The sequence below is a fragment of the Eulemur rufifrons genome, chromosome 1 (assembly GCF_041146395.1).
Source record: "Eulemur rufifrons isolate Redbay chromosome 1, OSU_ERuf_1, whole genome shotgun sequence".
NCBI lineage: Eukaryota > Metazoa > Chordata > Mammalia > Primates > Lemuridae > Eulemur > Eulemur rufifrons.
The window spans coordinates 32,032,029-32,055,144 of record NC_090983.1 but is presented as its reverse complement, the minus strand read 5'-3'; the positions used below and the strand labels follow the sequence as shown (position 1 = coordinate 32,055,144).

The window sequence follows — 23,116 nt, the reverse complement described above, 5'->3', positions numbered from 1 at the left end:
GGCCCCTTTGAGACTGCACCACCAACCAAATTCCATGAGCATGAAATTCTGGAAACAGCTGGAAACCAATTTTTTTTTCCTGTTAGCTATTCATGATGTTTCTTTTTTTGGCTATCCTACAAGCTTGAAACCCTGCATACTAACTGCAGCCCTCAACAAAAAATCACTCATCCACTGCTCGCTGACTGAGGAATCAGCAACTTGTTGACAGTCTTCAAGGAAGAGTTTCAGCATATGGGACAATGACAGTGTTTTTCATAATTAAAAAGTTCCTAGTTAATTTACGAATACACACACGTAAATCTTTCAAAAACACTTTTCATTTGCTATAGAAGCTCTTTCCCTTTGTTTTATTAAGTTCATACTTTCCATTTAGTATCTAAGCAGTATCCTGCCAAATGTAGATTAAAGCTATTCAAAGAGATTACAGGTATGGGGCAATCCTTTATAAGGCAACCTCATATTCATAGAACATTAGCATTCTTCCCTTTACAGAACAATTTACTGCCACGGGCCTTTGTGCACATTGAAAATGCTATGTAAATCAAAAGCTTTCTATGAACGATTTCTCAGATAAAGCCAATGTGCTCGTACGTTAATTTCTTCTTTACAAATCAAGGTATAGCTGAATAATAATTATGCTGTATTGAAACATGGACTGGAAAGTCAGTCAACTAGTTTTGCAATGTCAGCTGTTGCTAAGGAGGGAACGGCATTCAATCTGTGAATGAAAAGGAAATTGCATCAGCAAAGGAGATGCACTGAAGCAGGAGGGGAGAGGCCAGACTGCCGCTTTCCTCTCTCAAGAGTCAGGAAGCATTGGCCATGAACTTCTTGGGGATCTGCTGATGCATGTCTCTGAATTACTGTAAACAGCTTAAGTTACATAACTACTATGGTCATTACCAACAGCGATTGTGGTCATTAGCGATATTCACTCTACTAAGGAACTTTCACAAGCACCTCTTTTGTTCTCCTGACAGTATAAACTCCACAAGGTCAGAAACCAGTTTCCACACCCCATGAAGATTGCTACCAGATAAATTTTCTAAAATAATTTGGAGGCAGGGGATTGCCCTCAACTGTTGAGAAATTTATGAAAGGCCTACTGTGTACCAGGCCCTACTGTTAGCGAAGCGACAGAGTCCTTGTCTAGTATGAGACAGACAAGTAATCTAATATTTTAATACTTTCCTGCTCAAAAACCTCAAATATTAAGCAAATTCATAGACTTTTATGTTTACTTTCTCCCTCTAGCTTTTATGTTAGTCAGAGTGATGCTGTGTTATTCTGCAGAAATCAGATTACAGGGCCAAAATGTGTGTGTGTGTGTGTGTGTGTGTGTGTGCACGCACCCATGTGAGAGAGAGAGCTCTCTATCACATAACATTAACTTTTCTGAACCTCATTTGCTTGGTCTCTGCAATTTGGGAAAGACTACCTTCATCATGGTATTGTTCTGAAAATAAAAAGCAAGGAATAACATATATGAAAATACTTTATAAACTGTAATACAAGGCAATATAAACAAAAGAAATCCTTCGGTAGGTCCCCACTGCCAGCCTTGGGCTCTCCATGACACAACTAACCAGTTTTAGTCAGGGCAAACCAGTTTTCAACACAGATTACCTGAAAGAGTGCAGTCAATTACCTTTTTTATATGAGCACTACTTAAATATCCTACTTACCATTAAGAATTTCTGTGTCCCCTGATCCAACTGCATAAACCTTCTTCTCAAATCACTATTTACAAAGCTTTCCTTTTTTTTCCTTATTTTCCCAGGAAGGGCAATGGGTTATGATGAGTTACCAACTCTCTTATGTTTGCAGAGTCTGCTATTAAGAAAAAAATTTTTCATGCAAAATTAAGTTAATCCACAGGGAACCACACCCAAATAATGTTCATGTTCCAGGAACATTCCGAACTTGACTTAGACTCCTGATACCCACAAGGGATCAGTTGCCGCTCCCCAGCTCAGCTGCACCAGCCTCCAGAGATTACCCAAAGTCACTCCCCTTATAAAGACTATGTATGCTAAATAGATTTCCTTTAAACTACTTACTGCGAAGAAATGGAGGATGTCAGGTGAATCACCCACGATTGATCTTCAATGTGTTTCCTTTCTAGATAAATGTTTATTATGTATAAAGTACATGTTATATATGTTTGCTAGTATTCTTACATGAATCAGCAACTCAAAATGTCCTAGATCAATGGTACTAATAATGTCCAGATTGGTAGTTCTAAAAATTAACTAGGTTTTTCAGTTTTAGAAGGCCTGGATTCTCTATAATAACATTTTTCAAAGGTGACTGAATTATTTTACATATTCCACAGGATAATGTCATTAGAGATCTTCAAATAATCACTTTTTCTAGCCAAATAAACCACCTATTTAAAAAGTTGCTAGTAGATGGATGGGTATCCAAAATTGGTTTAACCATTTCATACATTACCTGGACAAGAAGGCAATTCTGTAGCAGGAACAGATAAACCATATAAACTAACAAGCTTTCAAACTACTAAAGGACTCCAGAGCTTAAGTAAGTATGGTCGAAGAAAATGCCACTTTTTTATGGAAAAGTTTTACTTTATTTTGTAAAAAGCAATGCTTTGAGTAAATTTACTTTACTCTTTCAAAGCAATGCAAATACAATGATAAGCATTCGAGTAAAAAGTACCACGCCTTATGAACTCATCTTTTAAAACACTGAAGGTATACTGCTCACTGAAAGCAGAAATATGTGATCCAATTACAAAACATAACACTTAAGAATAAACACACACAACTGAATAGTCATGAAAAAATAGAGAATTAATAAAAAATATTCTGTTTAAAAATATTAAATTCAAGTTATATGGAAATTTTATGCATAAAAAATCATATGTCTAATCAGAAGGACTCTTCAATGGTCATTTCTGAAAAACAAATACTAACTTTAGTTAAAAAGTTAAACTTTTAACTTTTTTCAAAGTACTTTCAAAACTTCACTATTCAAATTAAAATAAGATATTTTAACAATTTATTCCAAAGGCATGTTGTATAGTTCTTATTCCGAAAGATCTCCTTGTGGTATACATAAGTCAGTCTGCTAACAGAAAAGAGTAAGAAAAGCCAATCTAGGAAAGAAAATGGTTTAATTAAGTGAGAGTCCAAGTATGATCTCAATGTAGTGTCTTTTTTCCCTCCCCATCATTTCTATTCATGTTCGAGAGGGAGAGTAACTTATAGGTAGTTCACCTTGATCTACATTTTCTCTCTGGGCTGTGATATAGTAGAGGGAGGCACTACGTCACCCTCTCCAGTTCACCAGACAGGAATATCTATGCCCAAACCTCATGCCTATCCCCGGGCTGCAATAAGTAACATTTATTTCAGCAACAAAGTGGACTTCTCTAGTGATTATTTTACTGTACTATTTTGTCGCCTTAACACAAATTAACCATTAAAAAAACGAAAACCGGAAATTCAAACTGTCCATGGACAAATAATCATTTAAAAATTGGGAAAATGAGAAGTAAATATAGCCCCAACCACTTAAAGTCACCCCTCCTTATGTTTATACTTAAAACCCTAAGTATAAAAACAGAAGCGTTCCCCTCTACTGCATCAAGAAACAATGTCCCTCCTTTGTATCGAACGCGTTGGGAGCTTTGGAAGACAGACAGAAGTTTCAAGGCCACCACTCTTATCCATTAGACTCATCTTTCCCGTTCTCAGTCTGCACACGCACAGTGCTGGAAGCTTCGGGGGCAGGTGGCTGGGGACAGCAGGCCTGCCTGGAAGCCGCCACCATGCACAGGGGAGTCCTCTTCAGCTTTATCACTCGGTGGGGTGTTGGCTTCTTGTCAGAGAGCAACACCTTTGCTGGGGGCAGGTCTGTGCCTCCATTCTCTGCACTTCCGGCCCCACAGGGAGCCTGTGAACACCCAGCTGCCTCCGTGTCCACAGGGGACGTGGCCTTTGGGGGCTCAGAGTGCTGAGCTGCCTTTCCGCCGCTGCCGCCTTGAAACCGGTTTGTCACCGGCCGAGCCGAGGCCTGGACTGCACTGGCTGAAGACACCCTGACTGAAGCTGAGTTCTTGACTTTAATCTGGGTACTTGTGGAAGGGCCCAGAAATCTGACTGGCTTAGGACCAGTCTTACAGTTCACACCTTCTTCTTCCTCTTCACTGAACGTTATCAGCCGCCTAGAAATACAGAAGCATGTCATTTGCGGCACTTACAGGTTTAGTGACTAATGAAAACATCTCCATAGTTTACCTTCAGAGCTAACAAAAAGGCTTTTGTTACGAATTAGAGTCAAGAGGTTTATAGGTACCTTATCTCTCATCTCCCACCAAGGTCAATATGCAAATTAGTAAGGTGACAAAAGATTGTTTCACTCTGAACACAAACTGTGTATTAATAAAAGCACACATAATGTTAATACCAGCAAGTTAAAATTTGGAGTGTTACACAAGAATTATACAAAATTTGGAGTGTTACACAAGATATATCAAACCGGTTCCCAAGAATCCCAGTGTCACCCAGAGGATAACCAGCAACATCCCAAGCTGTTTTTCCCAGAACTGCAGTTACAAGAGATACACTGAAGAAAAAAAGGATTTGAGAAATGCTGCTGCATAATTTTTTCTCCTCTTGGAGCCTTAAAATCCATGTTATATTAAAGGTTATGAGAAGGCCCATACTAAAGACATCTCTTTAACTTTGTTAGATCTGTATTTCCCGATCATTCTGTAGTGAAACCTTTGACAGCCAGTAAAGTCTGCATTCTTTGGACTTTCTGGGGACTGTTAGAATGGTCGAAGCCATGGTGCAGCTGGATGTGTTTTGAATCTGAGAAGTATTAGACAAACCTCCAAAGATTCCTAAACTGAGTTTACCATTCATTATAAAAAGCCTAAAGGGTGAACATTTTTTAAAACGACCTTAAAACTGTCAAATAACCATCATCAAAACCCTGCCTGCTCCTTCCATTGTTTCAACCAGCTTCACTTCTGAGGCCCACCCCTTCGAACACCAAGGGTGCTGGCGATCCTCCAAGTCCACTCCCTCGAAGGGCCACACAGCATGGGGGTGCTGTTGGAGGCAATTATAACACAGTGAACTCCCATTCTTGCAAATGGCATCATAACAGCATGGTTATCTGAAAATTGCCATATGCAGCAAAGAATGCAAAGACAGTATGTTCAACCCTAAAACTCTACTGAACACTTTCTCTGGTGAGTCAGATGGCTCCTCGGGACCTCACAAGTGCTTCTCAGCCATCATCATCATTATCCTGTCAATGCATCAAAAATGATGCTTCTTAAAATCCCAGAGAGAGAACTAACACAGAGGAGAGTCTCCACCAGCCATTCCTGCCTGCTCTGTTTTCGGTCTACATCTTCTACTAGAATTTATACTGAAGTTTCTAGACATTGGCACTATTACCATGTTGGTCACATAATTCCTTGTTGTGTTCTAGGATGTTTAGTAGCATCCCTGGCCTCTACCCACGAAATGCCAGTAGCTTGCCCTGCCACCAGCCCTCCCACAGTGTGACAACTAAAAATGTCTCCAAATGTTGTCAAATATCCACTTAGAGATAAAATCACCCCCTGCTGAGAACCACTGCTCTTGACTCAAATAATATTTGCTAACTTTAGGTTCAAAAGGCAAAATAAATAATGATAAATAACAATAATAAAAAAAATTATGGCCTTTAAGAAATAAGATCTGTTTTGACAAAAGATGATTAACTACTAAAAACTGAATAAGCCTTTCTACATTTCTGTGAAAGATCCAAAGAGCAAAAGTAAGAAAGTAGTCTGAAATTCCATAGAGGCACTGAATCAAATTTTAGATGATCAAAAAATCAGAACATCTGACGGCCATGAATAAAACTGATACCATAGGCCGGGCGCGGTGGCTCACGCCTGTAATCCTAGCACTCTGGGAGGCCGAGGCGGGTGGATCGCTCAAGGTCAGGAGTTCGAGACCAGCCTGAGCAAGAGCGAGACCCCGTCTCTACTAAAAATAGAAAGAAATTATATGGCCAACTAAAATATATATAGAAAAAATTAGCCGGGCATGGTGGCGCATGCCTGTAGTCCCAGCTACTCGGGAGGCTGAGGCAGTAGGATCGCTTAAGCCCAGGAGTTTGAGGTTGCTGTGAGCTAGGCTGACGCCACGGCACTCACTCTAGCCAGGGCAACAAAGTGACACTCTGTCTCCAAAAAAAAAAAAAAAAAAAAAAAAACTGATACCATAAAAGAAATATGATTTTTTAAAATATTTTACATTTTAATTAATTAATTTATTTATTTTTAGAGATGGGGTCTCACTCTGTCACCCAGCCTGGAGTGCACTGTTACAAGCATAGCTCAGTGCAGCCTCAAACTCCTGGGCTCAAGTGATCCTCCTGCCTCAGCCTCCAGAGTCATTGGGTCTACAGGCATGGGCCACCACACTCAGCTAACTTTTTTTCAGTTTTTGGAGATGGAGTCTCATGCTGCGCTGGTCTGAAACTTCTGGACTCAAGTGATCCTCCCACCTCAGGCCCCCGAATTCCAGGGATTACAGGCATGAGCCACCCCACCCAGTAAAAATATTATTTTAAGTGTATTTAAAACACAGTGAAAGACACAGACATGGAAATTATTAATGCTAATAATTTCATGGAACACAAAAGAACCTATTAAATAAAAATGCTATTTGTGGCAATAGGAAAGAGAAAGGAATTCAGAAAAAGCCATAAGAAATTTCAAGTCTGAATAGATTTTTTGACTACTGCCAATAAAGCCTGGGATTCCACTTTTGTGGGGAAAAAATACCACAGTATTCCCACTGTGTCCACCAGTATTTTTAAAATCACACTTTCCCAATAAGAACATACGACACATGCAGTTTTGGAGAATTATTCCCACTTTTTACATAGCTTTGGTAACTTTATATTTATCAAGATCTATGTACTGATGGTAAGGCAAAATATTTATCTACATGATTAATAAGCTTAGTGAGGTCAAGAACTATTATTATTCACTGTCCCTTCATAAAGGCAGTAAAAACATGGGTCAAAAACAAAACAAAACAAATAATCAACAGAGCACAGGTGACCTCTTTCGAATCGGAGCCATATGACGCAGACTTCCAAGCAAAGGCCGCTCTTCTAGAGTCCAGCACTCTATCAGCTCGTGAGGCACCCGCCAATAGCTGACACCTGCAAGACAAGATGACTTACTTAGGAGAGCCACTGTCCACTGCAAAATGTTAAGCAACACTGTTTCACCTAACACTGGCCAGAAAGAGTGTGAAGTTCATGCCTCCCATTTAACCAGGGAGGTGTGCACAACACCAGCTGAGACTGCCTGGGTCTCAATCTACGACTCTCACTCACTAAGCATGTGACTTGGGAAAGTTATTTCTGGGCCTAAATTTTCTTATCTGTGAAATGATGACAATAACAGTATGTACCTCCCGGGATTGTTGTGATGATTAAATGAGTTAATAAATGCAAAGCACTTAGAACAGGGTCTGGCACAGACTAAGAACTCAAAAAACGTTAGTACCTTTGTCATCAGTGGCAGTGCAGGGAGCAGTATCAGCACTGACCGTGGGGGTGATAACACTCGCCCTGTCTGCTTCACTGGGTTGCTGTGACCATCAAATCAGGGAAATGTGAACCACTCTGTAAACGGCAACCACTATGCAAATATGAGATATCACTACCCTGTAAGCACTTTTTCAAACAAGAATAATCTGAGCTAACGTGTCAGGCCAAAATCCCAGTCAAATTCATTTTAAGTTTTCAATCTGATGTTTCTGACTGAACGCTGAAAAATATATTCTTATAAGCCTTAAGAACATTATTCTAAGTGAAAGAAGCCAAACAGAAAATGTCGTATATTATATTAATCCATTTATATGAAACATCCAGAGAAGGTAAATCCATTGAAACAGAAAGCAGACAGGTGGTCGCCAGGGGCTGCAGGAGAGTGGGAAGTAACTGCTTAATGGGGATGGGGGTTCCTTCTGGGGTGATGAAAATGCTTTGCAACTAGACAGAGGCCATGGCTGCACAACTTTTTGAATGTAGTAAATGCCACTGAAACATATTCTTTAAACTAGTTAATTCTATGTTATGTGAATTTCACCTCAATTTTTTTAAAAAACCCATAAATATCATATACAGAGATACCTGAAAAAAAGCTCAAAGAACTGTGTTGAATAAAAATTGTTTGGCATTAAAAAAAAAAAAAGAGTAATCTTGTAAGTCCCAAGAATGGATTTGGTGTCTTTATCATTTAAGTTCTGGCAAAATAACCAATTTAGCAAGCTGGGCATGTAAATTATTATATATAATAGATATGTTCAATACTCAAAGAACTCTATGAACTTCATTTTAAGACAATAACTTTCTGGAACTACTAAACCATATTCCAAAACCTACACATGCTATAAAAACATTCCCAAATCTGGTCCATTAAGTTTGCCATTTTTAAAAGTCAGGTTTGTTAAGATATAATTTATATAAAATAAAATTCACCCCTTCAGGTACACAGTTCAATTTATTATATATAGTCATGTACCAATAGCCATAATCAAGATATAGACCATTTCTATCACACCCAAAAGTTCCCTCATACCTCTTTGTATTAATGCCTTCCCCTCCATCCCTAGTTTTGCCTTCTCTAAAATGTCATATATATGGAATCATACAATATGCAGCCTTTTGTATCTGGCTTCTTTAGCATGATGCTTTAAAGATTCATCCATGTTGACATATGCATCAGTGATCATTCCCTTCACTGTTGAGTAGTATTCCATCGCATGGATACACTGCAACTTGTTTAAATAACTTTCTTTTTTATTCCTGCCTGTAAAATAATTCATGCTCATTGTAAAAAAATCTGGACATTATAGAAAGTATATGTAAAAAAATCAAAATTGCTCCTAATCTGATGACCAGGAATCATGGGTCAGGACAGATTGATATATTTCATTCCAGTCTTTTTTCTATTCCTATGACATGTACATAATTGAAAACATTTTACATTTAATTTTGTTTCCTGCTTTTTATCATTTTTATAAGTTTATTAAATTGTGCTTTCTTTCAGTTATATAGAATAAAAACGAATTATAAATTGTAAAAAGAAATTTCCTACAGAAATAAATTTGGAAAATTGATATACTTGGTTGTGATCAACTATTTTCTAATTGTTATTTTAATCTATGTAGCCATGGTAAAATGATATCATGGAAATCTAAACCATCATGGAAATTACCAAATCTAAACACATTACTCTGTAAGTCAGATTATCTCATATCCATGAAATAAAAGTGGTCAGCAATGAGGCTTTTTACTACTTCAGTAATGCACAGACTTGGATAAAATATATGAGCCAAGAGTCATCTTCTGACTTAACTTTGCCTTTTTTACCAAATTCTGAATAGAGTTGAAGAGAGCTTCCAGTGGAGGGCATATCTTGTAATTGCCAAAATAAATTAGAATCTATTAACTTTCAGTTTGATGCCTCCTTGGTTCTAAAACATTTATAGTTAGGTGTCACTGGTTAATTATCTTTTCTGACATCAACTTTTTTTATCTGTAAAATGAAGGCAGAATAATAGTCATAATAAAACTTACTTGTTTTAGAGTATTACATTGAAAATTCTACTGAAAAGTAAAAAGAACCGTGCAATTTTGAGTTACTATTATTTTGCAATAGATTTTATAAACACACACACATACTCCCAAGCATGCACTATCTTTTTTTTTTTTTTGCAAAGCTTTTGCTTTTACAAACACGTGTATTAATTCTTACTATAGATATTGCTTTATTCCACATTTGAAAGTAGATGTCACAGGCCACAGACTAATTCAAGGGACCTTATTTTTTTTTAAACAGTGCAGCATCTGGTCTTCTGGCAGAAAATTCAAACAATGTTGTTGGCAGCTACAGGGTTATTCCTTGGCGAGCCTGTTAATAGATTGTGGAGTTTATTTGCACGCTTAGCCACCATTATTCTGTGGTGCATGTTTTTCATCCCATGTATTTTCTATGTTGGCTACACATATTGGGTTTTTAAAAATTAGTTTTACAACTGAAAAAAAATCTTAATGATTCATATTTTATGGCCAGCTAATGTAAGTTATTTTATTCCAATTGAATATAATTTTTATCTTATCATTGACTATTTTTGATTTGTTAATATTTCTTCTGTAATTTTAAACCTCCATATCTTCTCATATTACTACTAACTTTTCACTGCTAATATTTCTTAATTTTTCTTTCTCTAATATTTCTAATTTAATTCTGAGGCAATTCCCCAAGAAATTTTCAGAAAAAGTATTAAGGAGGGATAATGTGGGCTCTTATGAGGGACTATTTTCTAGATTACTATTATTATTATCATCATGGTTATTTTACATTACACAATAATTTATATTTGCATATCTACTGAGAAAATTAAATTATTTATATGAAAGTACAGTAACTCAGTGCCTTAGTTTATTTTCTGTTGCTTATAATAGAATACCTGAAACTTGGTATTTTATAATGAAATTTCTTATAGTTCTAGAAGTTGGAATGCCCAAGTTCAAGGGGGCACATCTCATGAGGGCCTTTTTGCCGGTAGGGATTCTCTGCAGAGTGCTGAGGCAGCACCGAGCACCACATGTGAGGGGGCTTAATGTATTAACTTCTATCATTTCTTATTTTATCGTCAGCATGTACCTATATAAAAATTATTCAAGGGCCAGGCGCAGTGGCTTATACCTGTAATCCCAACACTTTGGGAGGCTAAGGCAGGAAGATCACTTGTGGCCAGCAGTTCAAGACCAGCTTGGTCAACATAGCGAGACCCCGTCTCTACAAAAAATAAAAAAATTAGCTGGGCATGGTGGCTCATGCCTGCAGTCCCAGCTACTCAGGAGGCTGAGGCAGGAGGATCACTTGAGCCCAGGAGTTTGAGGCTGCAGTGAGCTATGATCACACCACTGAACTCCAGCCCAGGTGACAGCGAAAGACCCTGTATCTAACCCCACACACATACACACACACACACACACACACACACACAAAAGCTATTCAAAATAATGGTCATAGTTTTATTATATTCTATCCCATGGATGTGCCAAAATGTATTTAACCCTCAATCATTAGACATTTAAATTGTTTTTGTTTTGTCCCTATTATACATAATGCCTAATAAAATATCTCTGTTCATAAGCCTTTGTCTGCATTTGATTATGTCCTTTAGATTCCTAAAGTAGAATTACTAGATCAAAGAATATGCAGTTTTCATAGTACTGATGTGACCTGACAAGCTATTTTGCGAAGAAGTTAGATCAATTTTTACTCCTGCCAAGAATGCATGAGAGATCTTTACTAATCTGATATATAAAAATGGTTTTAACTTAATATATATTTAATGAATAAATAATGAGAGTGAACTTCTTGCTACATGTTTATTTCTTTTTCTGGGCATTTTATGGTCATGAACCTTGTACTTTTTTGGTAGTAGGGGTTGAGTTGCTTTTCTGATCAATTTAAATAAACTCTCTCAATGTTAAGGATATTTTGTCCAGTTAATGTAAAATTAATTATCCTAGTTTTTTATTAGTCTTTTATTTATAATTTTTTGTTTTAAAGTAAATACTTTAAATATTATATAACCAAATTGATACATTTGTCTTTATGATTTATTTTGAATTTATAATTTCTCTCCCTATGAAGAAATAAGTTATTTGCTTAAATTTTCTCTTAGTTTATTATAGTTTCTTTTTTCATTCATAAATTCACCTGAGGTTATTTTGATAAATGATTTGAGGTTAAAATTTTATTTTTCTTCCCAAGCATATTTCTCAATTACTTATTAAATGATCTATCCTTTTTCTACTAATATATAATCCTTTTTTATCACATAGTATTTTTATTCTCCTAACTTTATTAGAGTTTACCCTTGATCTCTGCTGTATTCTTACACCAGAAAGACATATTTTTTACTGTCATAGGTCTACAGCATGTTTTACTATCAGTTAGACACATCCCCCTAATTACTTCTATTTCCCAAAAAAGTTCTTGTTTGTTTTACCTGTTTTTTCTTTCAGAGGAATTTTAGAATCATTTTCTCAATATTCCCAAAGAGTTCCATTAATGTTCTGATAGACCCATAATTTAATCTGAGAAGAACTTCATAATATTTAGATTTCCCATTCAAGGTCATGGTATGTCTCACCACTACCTTCAGGTCTTTTTTATAGATGGATGGATGGATGGATGGACAGATAGATAAATACATTTTAGAAGTTTTCTTCATGAAACATCCAAGCATTTCTTCAGTAATCTGAAGCACAGTTATTTTATGTTTTGTTTATTGCTATTGTGAATGAGATTTTCCCGTATAATTTCTAATTAATTTATCATAGGTAAGCTGCTGCTCTGTGTCTACTTATATTCTATCTAGCTGGTTTAGTCTATTAAACTTAGCACATAAAATACTTTAAGTTTATTCTTTTGGGTTTTCTAAGAAGACATTGTCTACAAATAACATGACTGTCTTTTCCCTTCCAATAGTTTTTTCTTCACTTACTTCTGTTTCCTGTCTTACGGATTTCCACAGGCCTTCCAGAACTTCATTAAATTACAATGATGCTTTGGAAAAAGTTAAAATAAGTCACATGCTTTGTAAAAAGTCAGTGATCCCAGTTTTCTGCTTCAGCTTCCTAAGTCAGAAGGAGGAGGAAGCTACTCCTGAAGCCTCGAGAGGCACAAACGGAGACACAGAGAACACCACAGGGTTTGTTCTTCAACTTGAGTGTAAGTGCCTCAAAGTAAATGAAATCTAAAATAATAAAGACATCATCCTGCCTCCTTGAGAAGTATGATCGGAAAGGAAAAAGGAGGCAAAGTGAAAGGGGCAAAATTGAGGAGTGGAAACAGGGCTGGTGCTAGCACTGCCTGAAGGAAGAACAGCCATTGCAGAGCTTTTAAAAGCCTCTTCCTCTCCTTTCACTGAACCTTGTATGACTGGCAGTCTGTCTTTACTAGCTTTTAAGATCATCTGAGGATGGGATGTGTCTTATTTATCTCTGGGCCCAATTTTAGGACTTCTTATAGTACTTTGCCCCAACAGGCATGTAATACATGCTTGCTAATTAAGAAAAAAAAATACTTAGGCATAGAACAGTTAACCCTCTGTGATACTTAAGCAAGTGGCATGGCCTTTCTCACTCAGTTTCCTCATCTATAAAATAGGAATGGTAAATAGTATACAGGATTGTGTTAGGACTAAAAGATACTGAATGTAAACCACTTACCACACTGGGTATGAAACAGCATTATTATTATAAACTCTCACTAAGCAGCTTGATAAAAATGATCAATTTTCAAAGTGTGCATTTAAAGATTATTTTAATTGTTTTATAAGGACTCTTTAGACATCTTCCCAGCATTATTTTTGTTTTCTCTTCCTTTTCTTGATTACATTAATTTAGAAGTATTCTTAGGACAATGCATCATAGGTACTAAATGAACTCTTGTTTAATTGAACTCAATAAGCATAACAGAAGCATATTTGAGGTTACTGAATTATAAACTACTAATAATATCTAGCAACTCTTTGTAAGTAAATTGCCTCAATATTACCATGAAATGACAAATACCTTGACACACTTGCAAAAATACTTTTTCAAAAAAAGAAATGCAGTATTTGAGCTTACTTTGTTTTATTAAGGAGGGGTCCACCCGCTTCCATGAAATGAAAGAATTACACTGTACCTTTTCCTTCCCAAGCATCAAAGGCATCCATCATTTTCTTCAACTCGGCTACTGAATAATAGCTCCAAATGTACTGAACGTTATTTCCCGCCTCTCTAGAAATATTGCGAAAAGTAATGAAACTATACTATCCAGGTATGAATGTGTGTACATATACACAACTAATATACATTCAGTAAGTGCTTGTTAATTAAGGGAAAAAATATATAGGTTTTGAGTAGTTGTTCTGTGACCCTTAAGCATATATATGCACATATATTAATATACATATACACACTGTATCATACACTAACCTACATTTGATCTCTTTACCATGGTAAAGCATTTGTTAATTCCACAATATAGACCATGTAGACAAATCAACACATCTTTAAAATCAAGTTTTTTAAACAAATCAGCTAATTACAATAAACTTAGAAAAGATTCAACTTTGACTAAAACTTTTCTAGCATTATATCAGGCACCTACACATCTTATATAAAAGCATCCCTGCCTATAGAGAATTCAGAAACTGATGACATACTTCATCATCTAAAAAGCAAGCTTATACGGTCATGCTTTAGTCACTAATATGTGACCCAATCCAGTTTCCCAGAGAATTTTTTTAAAAAGTTTGCTAAGTGAATTGACCAGTGTAAATATAATAAGATTACAGGGAAAATATTAAGAGAATAACCCTCAAGAATTTATCATGTTCAAGTCACAGAATTCTAAAGGAACCAGGGAACTTCATCATTTCTCAGAAGAAGACACCGAGGTGCAGGCTGGCTCTGGGTCACTCTATGGGCCTGCTGACCTGTAGGCCAGTGCTTCTATGGCCTAGGGAAGATACCAGGCATGTGGCTTTCCTTTTCTTTTTGTTAAAGCCTCTCAGGGGACTCCGATGCACCCTCCCAGTTGAGAACCACTGTACTAAATCATGTAGATGGCCTGTGGCTTACATATACTGCATGTGAAATGGTCTTAATTATAATCTCATGAAGCAGGCCTATCTCAACAGCTACTGTCTACTACCCTCTGTCTACTGCCCTGTCTACTGAGAGGTATTGATGATGGTCCTTTTTAGTCAAGCACAATACTCCATGCAGTAAACCTCTTAGAAGAGATCAAGATTTTATTTTGTTCCTTTTCACATTTAAAATGCAGACATACCTTTTAAAAATGCTTTTACTGTGAATTCTTCCTCCTAGCTGCTTATCAATAGCATCTGTTCCATCAGTTTTGGTGGCATACACACCAATAATTCTACTCTCGCAGCTTGCACCAGATGTGTTAAGATAGTGGAGAACCCAAACTGTTGGTTTATTGCAAACTAAACCATATGAATCACAGAAGTCTGTTAAAGCCTGAAGCAAAAATATATATAAAATTTGAATTTAATTCCAGAATAAAATAAAAATGAATTTGCTCTATTACCTTCATGTACAGCTATAATTTCAGTCAGTCATAAGGGAAATAAAAAGATTATAAATTTCAGCTTAGTCTTTATGCCCTTAAAAACCAGACACTCATTTTTTTAATTAATTGGGGCGGGGGGAAGATAATCACAAAAGTACTACCCAAACTCCAACACCTTTTCATCTATAGAATCCTTTTCCACATGGAAATTCCATTTTATTTTCTCCTCTTTTAGCCTGCCAACATCACTTCTAATTTTATAATCTTCATATAATAATTAAAAGTTAGACCTTTTCTTTTCTCTTTAGAATATTTTCCCCAAAATTTCCCATTTGACTTAATTTTCCTTTTATTTTCTACTTACTAGCCCATGACTGATCCTTATTTTTAACTCCAAATTTCAATCTTGGATTAACCAGATTAACTTCTTCTTTTGCACTGAACAATATGAATATATGAACTCAATATATACTGTCTGAACTCATTTGGCATTTATCCACCTATTCATTCATTCACTTGAATATTAAGTTACTACTCTGTGCTGAGTTCTCTTGGAAAAATATTTTTCTTAGATGCCCAAAGGTGCTAACAGCAGATATAATACTTTCAATAAGACAAACACAGGTAATGAAGCTTTTCAAGTCATGTACAGATCTTTCAAATGTGATTTAAAATAAAAGCAGCTTTAAAAAAAATTTACTGATCTCAAAGTGAATTAATCAAACGAATGCTTTAATTTAGTAACAAACTGCTACATTCACTAAATCAGGTAAGACATTTTGTTATTTATCATGGCTACTTTTTAAAAAATCATTTTAGTAAACAACATGATACCCTGTATCCTCACATAGTATAATATTTCTCTTAATTTAAAAAGAACGAGGGACAGAATAGTTCTATTAAAAAAAACATCAAAAAGTGTTAAAACTTTAATGAGGAATATAAACTCAATAAAACTTTGAAAGGCAATGTAATATACTTTCCTAGAATTTGGGCCTTAAAAAAATGAGTAGTAGTAATTAAGAAACATGTCTTCAAAAATTACAAAAACTGGGCCGGGCGCGGTGGCTCACGCCTGTAATCCTAGCACTCTGGGAGGCCGAGGCGGGTGGATCGCTCAAGGTCAGGAGTTCGAGACCAGCCTGAGCGAGAGCGAGACCCCGTCTCTACTAAAAATAGAAAGAAATTATATGGACAGCTAAAAATATATATAGAAAAATTAGCCGGGCATGGTGGCACATGCCTGTAGTCCCAGCTACTCGGGAGGCTGAGGCAGGAGGATTGCTTGAGCCCAGGAGTTTGAGGTTGCTGTGAGCTAGGCTGACGCCACGGCACTCACTCTAGCCTGGGCAACAAAGTGAGACTCTGTCTCAAAAAAAAAAAAAAAAATTACAAAAACTGTTTGGTTTATATGACAACACAGCTATGCAAAATAATATTGCTTTGTGCATAATAAATATAGATATATTTTAAAACTTAAGAAAATGCCAAGACCTTTTTAAGTTCTATATTTGACCTTAAAGAATATGTCTCCATTTCATTGGCCAAGTGGTCAGACAGGCTGTATGGATAAGGGATGCCAAAGTAATCGGCCTCTTCCTGTAGGGCCACACGAGTTTGCTCATCTGTAGGAATCTGAACTTCTCCATGAAGATAATCCAAAAGGTATTTAAATAGATGTCCATCATGGTCAATAACACAAGCCCCTAGAAAACATTCAGTTCAAAAATGATTGCAAAGATTCATATGATGATCAATAAAATTTCAACAACTCAAACTAGGTCTGAGGACCTCTACAATTAGAAATACTTCTTTCTCACAAGAAGGTTAATATCCAGTGTTCAAAGAGGTTCAATTAATCTAACTAAGCCAGACTTTTAGTTCTTCATTCAAACAGCGGATATGATATACCAGCAACGCTCAGCTTACAAATAGGTGATATCCTAAAACTGAATTTGAGTGAACCGTGTGGGAAAACCACCTGTATTTCTATAACAATGCATGTAAGTCTGAATGCAAACATGTATCACCAGGGTCTCCATGTTTGGTTGTGTGGGTGTATTGTGTGTACCATTGCCAGGCCAAGGGGATGAGTGAGGCTGAAATCAAGCCCATACTCTGTGCACCAAGCCATACACCCTGGCATGGAACTGCATCTTCCTGGATAAAGGGCACCCTTTTCAAATTTGCACAAAGAGGTTGTATGAGTTAGTAGTGAACTTTTATATTCTCACCCACTATGTAGGAAAATATATTCTGAGATCCATTTGGAACTTAGGATGCAATGACCGTATTCCCACTATGGCCACTGCAAAAGCCAAGGACCCAGACTGCATGTAGAAACAGAAGCTTACCCATAACCTCAGACCATGACATGCATAGGAACTGCTCACTAAGGAGGGCATGTGGGGTGCTCGTCACTATGTTCACTGTTGCAAATCAGCAACACCATAAGCCTGGGGTTCCTACCTGCAGGTATGCCATATGTTTGAAACTGTTGTGTTAGTTCCTTTGTACTGTGAGAACCTAAACTTTAAAAAAGAAGAAATGCTATGCTAGCACTACTCTGTAATAAAAGATTTGTCTTAGACAATTTTTTTAAAAACCTTCTGCATAGGGTTACTCAATAATTCCTTTTCTTCCTTGATTAGCTTAGAAAAGGGAATAAGAAGGTAAAACTTGGGGGCACAAAAGAAACTCAATCGCTGCCTACTATCTTTTCCTCAGTAAACCTTTCTTTCTGCCCAGGTGACATCAAGCCCTGGGCACCAGCCATCAGTGATTTTTTCCATTCTTTCAGCTGCCATTTAGCTGGCAAAGCAATGTCCCAACACTGGGGTTATTAATAGAACAGCCCCCTATGTTCAAGACTCCTCAATTCTTCTAACACAAAACCAAGAGTGGGCCCTGGGGCTCACAGATAGTGCAAAAAGCCTCCCTTGTGTTGATGAAGTTTCTTTACAACCAGCAGTAGGTTCAGTGAGTCCCACAGCACTTCAAGCAGACAGCAGACCCAGAACCCTACCCACATGACTTACAGTTTCTTCTGAAACACCAATTTTTGGTCCTCTGCCACTGAGGGACTCGTGGTATCACTGCACTTTTTCTCAGCCGTGCATGTCAGCCCACACAACAAGACTACACAGCTAGGCTAGGTGCCAAGTATACACTAATTCTACACTGATGACAACTGCTCTGTGAGGTATAGGGGCAGCTGCTTTGTCCAGAGAAATACATTTTCTAACTTGAAGAACACAGAGAGAAGCTCGTCTATTTAATCAGCCTCAATACCTTCACCTGTGAAGCCACATGACAGTAACGACTTTCAAAATGTAGTTAATCCCCATAATTAGGTCATGACTGCCTTTATGCACTCTCTCTTCTTTGTGAACTTTTAGAAGCAGTATCACAGGTTTTCAAACTGGTATTTAATCTCTCCATGTAGTAATGAATCTCCATACAGTCCTAATGATTTCAGTAATCAGTATACTAATCTAGTATGTTCTGTTGTAATTAGGAAAATCAAAAGGAATTTAAACTGGACTCCTATGTTAATGAATATTCATAATCATGCTTCCAGACTTTAGACATTTACCTGACTCATCTGTTTTTAGAGGAAAGCGACCACTGAACATAGACGCCAACATAGAGTCTCTAAAGCGGCACAAGGACTCACGCCGGGCTGTGTAAATACAGCCACCCACGTTCAGTCGAAGAACATCTAGCACCTCTTCTGCCTTGTGGCCTTCCATTGCTTCCCCAGACACCTGAATGTCAGCCAAACAACACTTTCAGAAACTTCCAAACAATGGCGGTCCCGGTCCCCCTCTGTAAGAACAAAGGACAATCGTCCCTGACATTTCCAACGACACATGAAATAGATAATAAGTACATTACAATGTGATTGAAAATAAATTCCTCAGTACTAGAAATATGGAACTGAAGGATTTTATACAATATGAATTCGATAAATAAAAATAACAAGATAAGCTGAGAAGTTGGAAAACATTGCCTCAGAGGATTTGTAAAAGGTAATAAACTACAACCAACCCAATCCTAGCTGCTGAAATGACTGTTGAAAAAATTAAACATGATGAGGTATGGTCTGTCACACATCAGAGAAAGGTGAGGCGAGCTCATGCTCCTCAGCATTCACGTATCTCTTTAACTGCGGGCAGTGTGAGGGAGCCACGCAGAATGCAGAGGAGGCCCGGGACAGCATGGCGTTGAGCTGCTGGGCTTTCTCACTGACTAGCTCTGGGATCTTGGGCAGTTACTATTTCTCTTCTTGCTTCCTCACCCATAAAATGGAGGCAGCGATGGTGCCTATCTCAAAAGGACTATCAGAGGAATAATTAACAGAACATATAAAAAGCATTTAGAACAGCCTCTGGCTCAGAGTAAGTATTCAATAAATGATAAATATTATGCATAATGATATAAATTTTACCATAACGTGTATACTGAGGAACTTGATATTGACTCTGGAGATTTAAAGAAACAAAAGAGCAGAAATTAACAATGATAATTGTAACTCTTAAGTTAGGTAATTAAGGAATATATAATTTATCAACTGAGATTAGAACTCTATGTATACCAGTAGCCGGGATGGTCCGGAACTACAAATAACCCCTCCAGATCATCTGGCTTCTTCACTCTAAGATGGCTGAAGCTCTGGGGAAGTTTTAGGGGTTTGATTTCTTAATCCATTCTAGAGATTGCTGAACCGCAGGTGATACTGTGGCGTTTCTATGGAACCCAAACCAATACTGTGATGAAAAAGCTACTCCCAACATTGAGACTCTGCAGTTATCTACCCATTTCACAGCAAGTTTAAAATGACTGCCAAACGGCTCAATGACATCCATGTCAACTCACTCTTATTCAGTGATCAACTAAGATCCTTTTGTAGATACTGCAATTCAGCCAGTTTCCAACAAAATGAGAGAAACAGACCCCTAGAATCCGGGGAAGACCATGTATATAGAACACGGTCAGTGAACAGAAACCATTTATGGACTAGAGGGCTAGCCTTCCAAAACCACTTATCAATGTGACTTCTTGCACTGCCTAGAAGTCCTGGAAGCCTCACTCCAAAGATCCATGAGAACTACCTCTGAGACATATGGCCCCAATTACCAGCTCCCTGGAATACTATCTATCCTTCAGTGCCCGGGGCAAACCTCACTTCTTGCATGACCTTCCCAAGTACCCCACCCCCACCCCCAGGTAGACTCCTTGCACAAGTCTACTAAAATACTTCATATTTCTGTCCACATTTTATTCCACTTGCTTAATCCCTCCTTTTTGATCTGTAAGCCACAGAAGGCAGGGCCTGTGTACCTCTTACTAATTCCCATTGACTGAATGCTTACTCTGTCTCAGCCACTGTGAGAGACACTTGACAGACATTACCTAATTCACACAAAAGCCCTACTGGGTAGGAATCACTGTCCCTGTTGACAGATGAGGACACTGGGGTAAAAAATAGAGTGATCTGTACAGGGACCACACTAGGGCTGCCTGCTAGCAGGTGGTGGAGCCAACCCCAATCCACCTCAGCAGGACCAACGCCAAGTTCTTGCTGCTCACCCCACACTGCCTCCTTCGGCCCTGTGGGCCACTGTGGCTCCTGACCCAGGCCCTTCACTAAGCATCTGCCCCTCTGAAGACTTGGGGGCTACAGGAACACAGCAGCACCCCATTCCAAGGATTTAAGAGCTACTCCTCCCCCTTCCCCAGTCAGTCTCTCCTGAGGAAGAGGTGCATCACCGTTGCAAGGCCAGACCTGTGGTGACACTCCCCAGGCTCCACCCTCAAATGCACCACTTAGGCTCCCTGTTATGTGGAAAGTGCCCGGCCCTGGCCCTCGGGTGCAGTGTCCCCCAAAGTGCGGTCCTATGACCACCTGCATCAAAACCATCAGGAACGCTCAGGAAAATGCAGACACCCAGGCCACAGCACCGAGAATCTGGTTCAGAAACTCTGAGGAGGGGTCGGGATCCGCCTGCGATGCCCACTTTGAGCAACACTACTCAAGGGGCTCACACTCCTCTTCCAAAGCAGGAAGAAAGGAGAAGAGCTGAGGAGCTGCAAAGCCCTGCTGAGGTCTCCCGCGGCCCGGGGACCTGGAATCGGCCCGGAGCCTGAGCCTGCAGCCCGGGGCGCCCGTGGATCAGCGCGGCCCGGACCCTTCCTCCGGGAGCCCCGCCGCCTCCCGGGCCCGCGGCCCACCGGCGCCCGCTCTTCCGCGCCGGCGGGGCGGGGCGGCGACCTCCCCGACTGACCTGCGGCCCGCCCGGCCCTCTGCGCGGCCGCCGGACGCCGCTGGGCCGACACGGAAATGAGCGGCTCCTCAGCTGCTGGGCAACTCGTGGCACAGGGCGGCCCCAGCGGCGCCCCCGTGCGGCCGGCCCGGCGGCGGCGGCGGCGGCGGCAGCGGCGGCGGCGGAACGGAGGCCACGCCCCGGGCACGCCGCGCCACGCCCCAGCACTGGCCCCGCCCCTGAGGGCCGCCTCGGGATTGGCTGGGGTTTGCGGGAGGAACAGGAAAGATCCCTCAGAGAAGGTCGGCGCCGGTCTCGTTCGTTCAGAGTCTGCTTTTACAGATGAAGAAAAGAAACAAGCCACAGAAGTTGCGATTGTCCAGTGTCACTAAATAATGACTAGAGTTAGGATGTTAGGTGTTCTCACCCCTGGGTCAGGGCCCATCCTTCCAAACAAGGTTGCTCCAACGCCAAGGTGTACGACTATATTGCAGTTGGATACGTCCATGTGAAAAGTGTCTGCAGTTCCCAGAGCTCAATTCAGTCTGTGTGACAGTCCTGTAAAGGGTGACATTTTAATTCCCATTACAGCAAGAAAAATTGAGGTGGGAGCAAACATTTATTGAACACTTTTGTACACCTAACCCTGTGCTAAGGCCTTGAATGCATTGCTTAATTTTTCTCTTAAAGATAACTCTAAAAGAGTTCTTTCGGTTTCCAGCTGCATCCTACCTTGTGTTGCTATCTTAAGATGCATAAAACACAGTCCTGTCTTCAAAGTGCTTCCCCAGAGTCAATAATATTTGGCTCCAAATTCCTCTGACTGGATCTTAGAAGGGAATAAGCCAATGAGAGGTAAGTCCATCTACTCCCTCAGATGTTAATAGTCTTGGGAGAGAGGAAAGGTTTGTTCAACCTGTAATTATCAAGCACTAGCTACAGAGCAGGCACTGAGAGCAGAGGACCGAACAAGACAAACAATAGGGATCCATGGACCTTACAATCTATTAATACTATAGCAGTCAGAAAACTTTTTCTGTAAATATTTTAGGCTTTGTGGGCCATACACAACTACTCAACTCTGCTGTTGTAGTGTGAAAGCAGGCATAGACAAAACATAAAGGAATGAACATTGCTGTGTTCCAGCTTTATTTATGGACATTGAAATTCAGATTTCACATAATTTTCATGTGTCATGAAATAATCTTTCAAAATGGCTTTTTTCAAACATTTAAATATGTAAAAACATTTTTAGATCATGGGCCATAAAAAAACAAATAGTGGTCCCTATGCCATCATTTGCCTACCCCTGTTCAAGTGGGAGAAGCAGACACTAAGCAAAATAGTTATAGATAGTGATAACTGCTTGGAAGGAAGGAGTCAGGACAATGTTGGGTGGAGGAGTCCTCACTGATGAGGGGACACTTCGGTTGAGAGCTAAGGGTGAGAATGAGCCCACCTTCTGAAGGTATTTTAGGAGGAAAGGTATTTTAGGAAGAAGGGACAGCAAGTGGAAAGGCCCTGAGGCAGGAAAGGACTTGGCAATTTGTAGGAAGGGAAAAGACACTAGTATCTGAAGCTTGGTGAGCATCAAGACAAAGTGAGATGAGATGAGGTTGAAGAGAATGGCAGGAGCCAGATTGGAAAGCTTCGTGTGGCTGTAGTAGGAGTTTAAATTTCACTC

At 39.0% G+C, this 23,116-nt stretch overlaps 1 protein-coding gene across 1 annotated transcript; it reads right to left on the bottom strand.

Annotated features, from left to right (window-relative positions):
- Window positions 1-3,108: 3,108 nt before the first annotated feature.
- On the bottom strand, window positions 3,109-21,516 carry KCTD18 (potassium channel tetramerization domain containing 18). The gene is made up of 7 exons (XM_069468814.1): window positions 21,454-21,516; window positions 18,762-18,994; window positions 16,661-16,872; window positions 14,921-15,114; window positions 13,769-13,863; window positions 7,104-7,206; window positions 3,109-4,192 (listed from the first exon to the last, which is right to left on the bottom strand). The coding sequence occupies exons 2-7, from the start codon at window positions 18,916-18,918 to the stop codon at window positions 3,691-3,693; spliced, it is 1,263 nt and encodes a 420-aa protein (XP_069324915.1). The 5' UTR covers window positions 18,919-18,994; window positions 21,454-21,516; the 3' UTR covers window positions 3,109-3,690.
- Between the last annotated feature and the right edge of the window lie 1,600 nt (window positions 21,517-23,116).

Excerpts from the sequence above, each read along its gene's own strand:
- KCTD18 (XM_069468814.1), bottom strand. The coding sequence starts at position 18,918 with ATGGAAGGCCACAAGGCAGAAGAGGTGCTAGATGTTCTTCGACTGAAC. Across the intron at positions 15,115-16,660 it reads CAAATATAGAACTTAAAAAG|GCTTTAACAGACTTCTGTGA; the intron begins GTCTTGGCATTT and ends TTTTTGCTTCAG. Across the intron at positions 4,193-7,103 it reads ATGGCTCCGATTCGAAAGAG|GCGGCTGATAACGTTCAGTG; the intron begins GTCACCTGTGCT and ends CTGTATTTCTAG.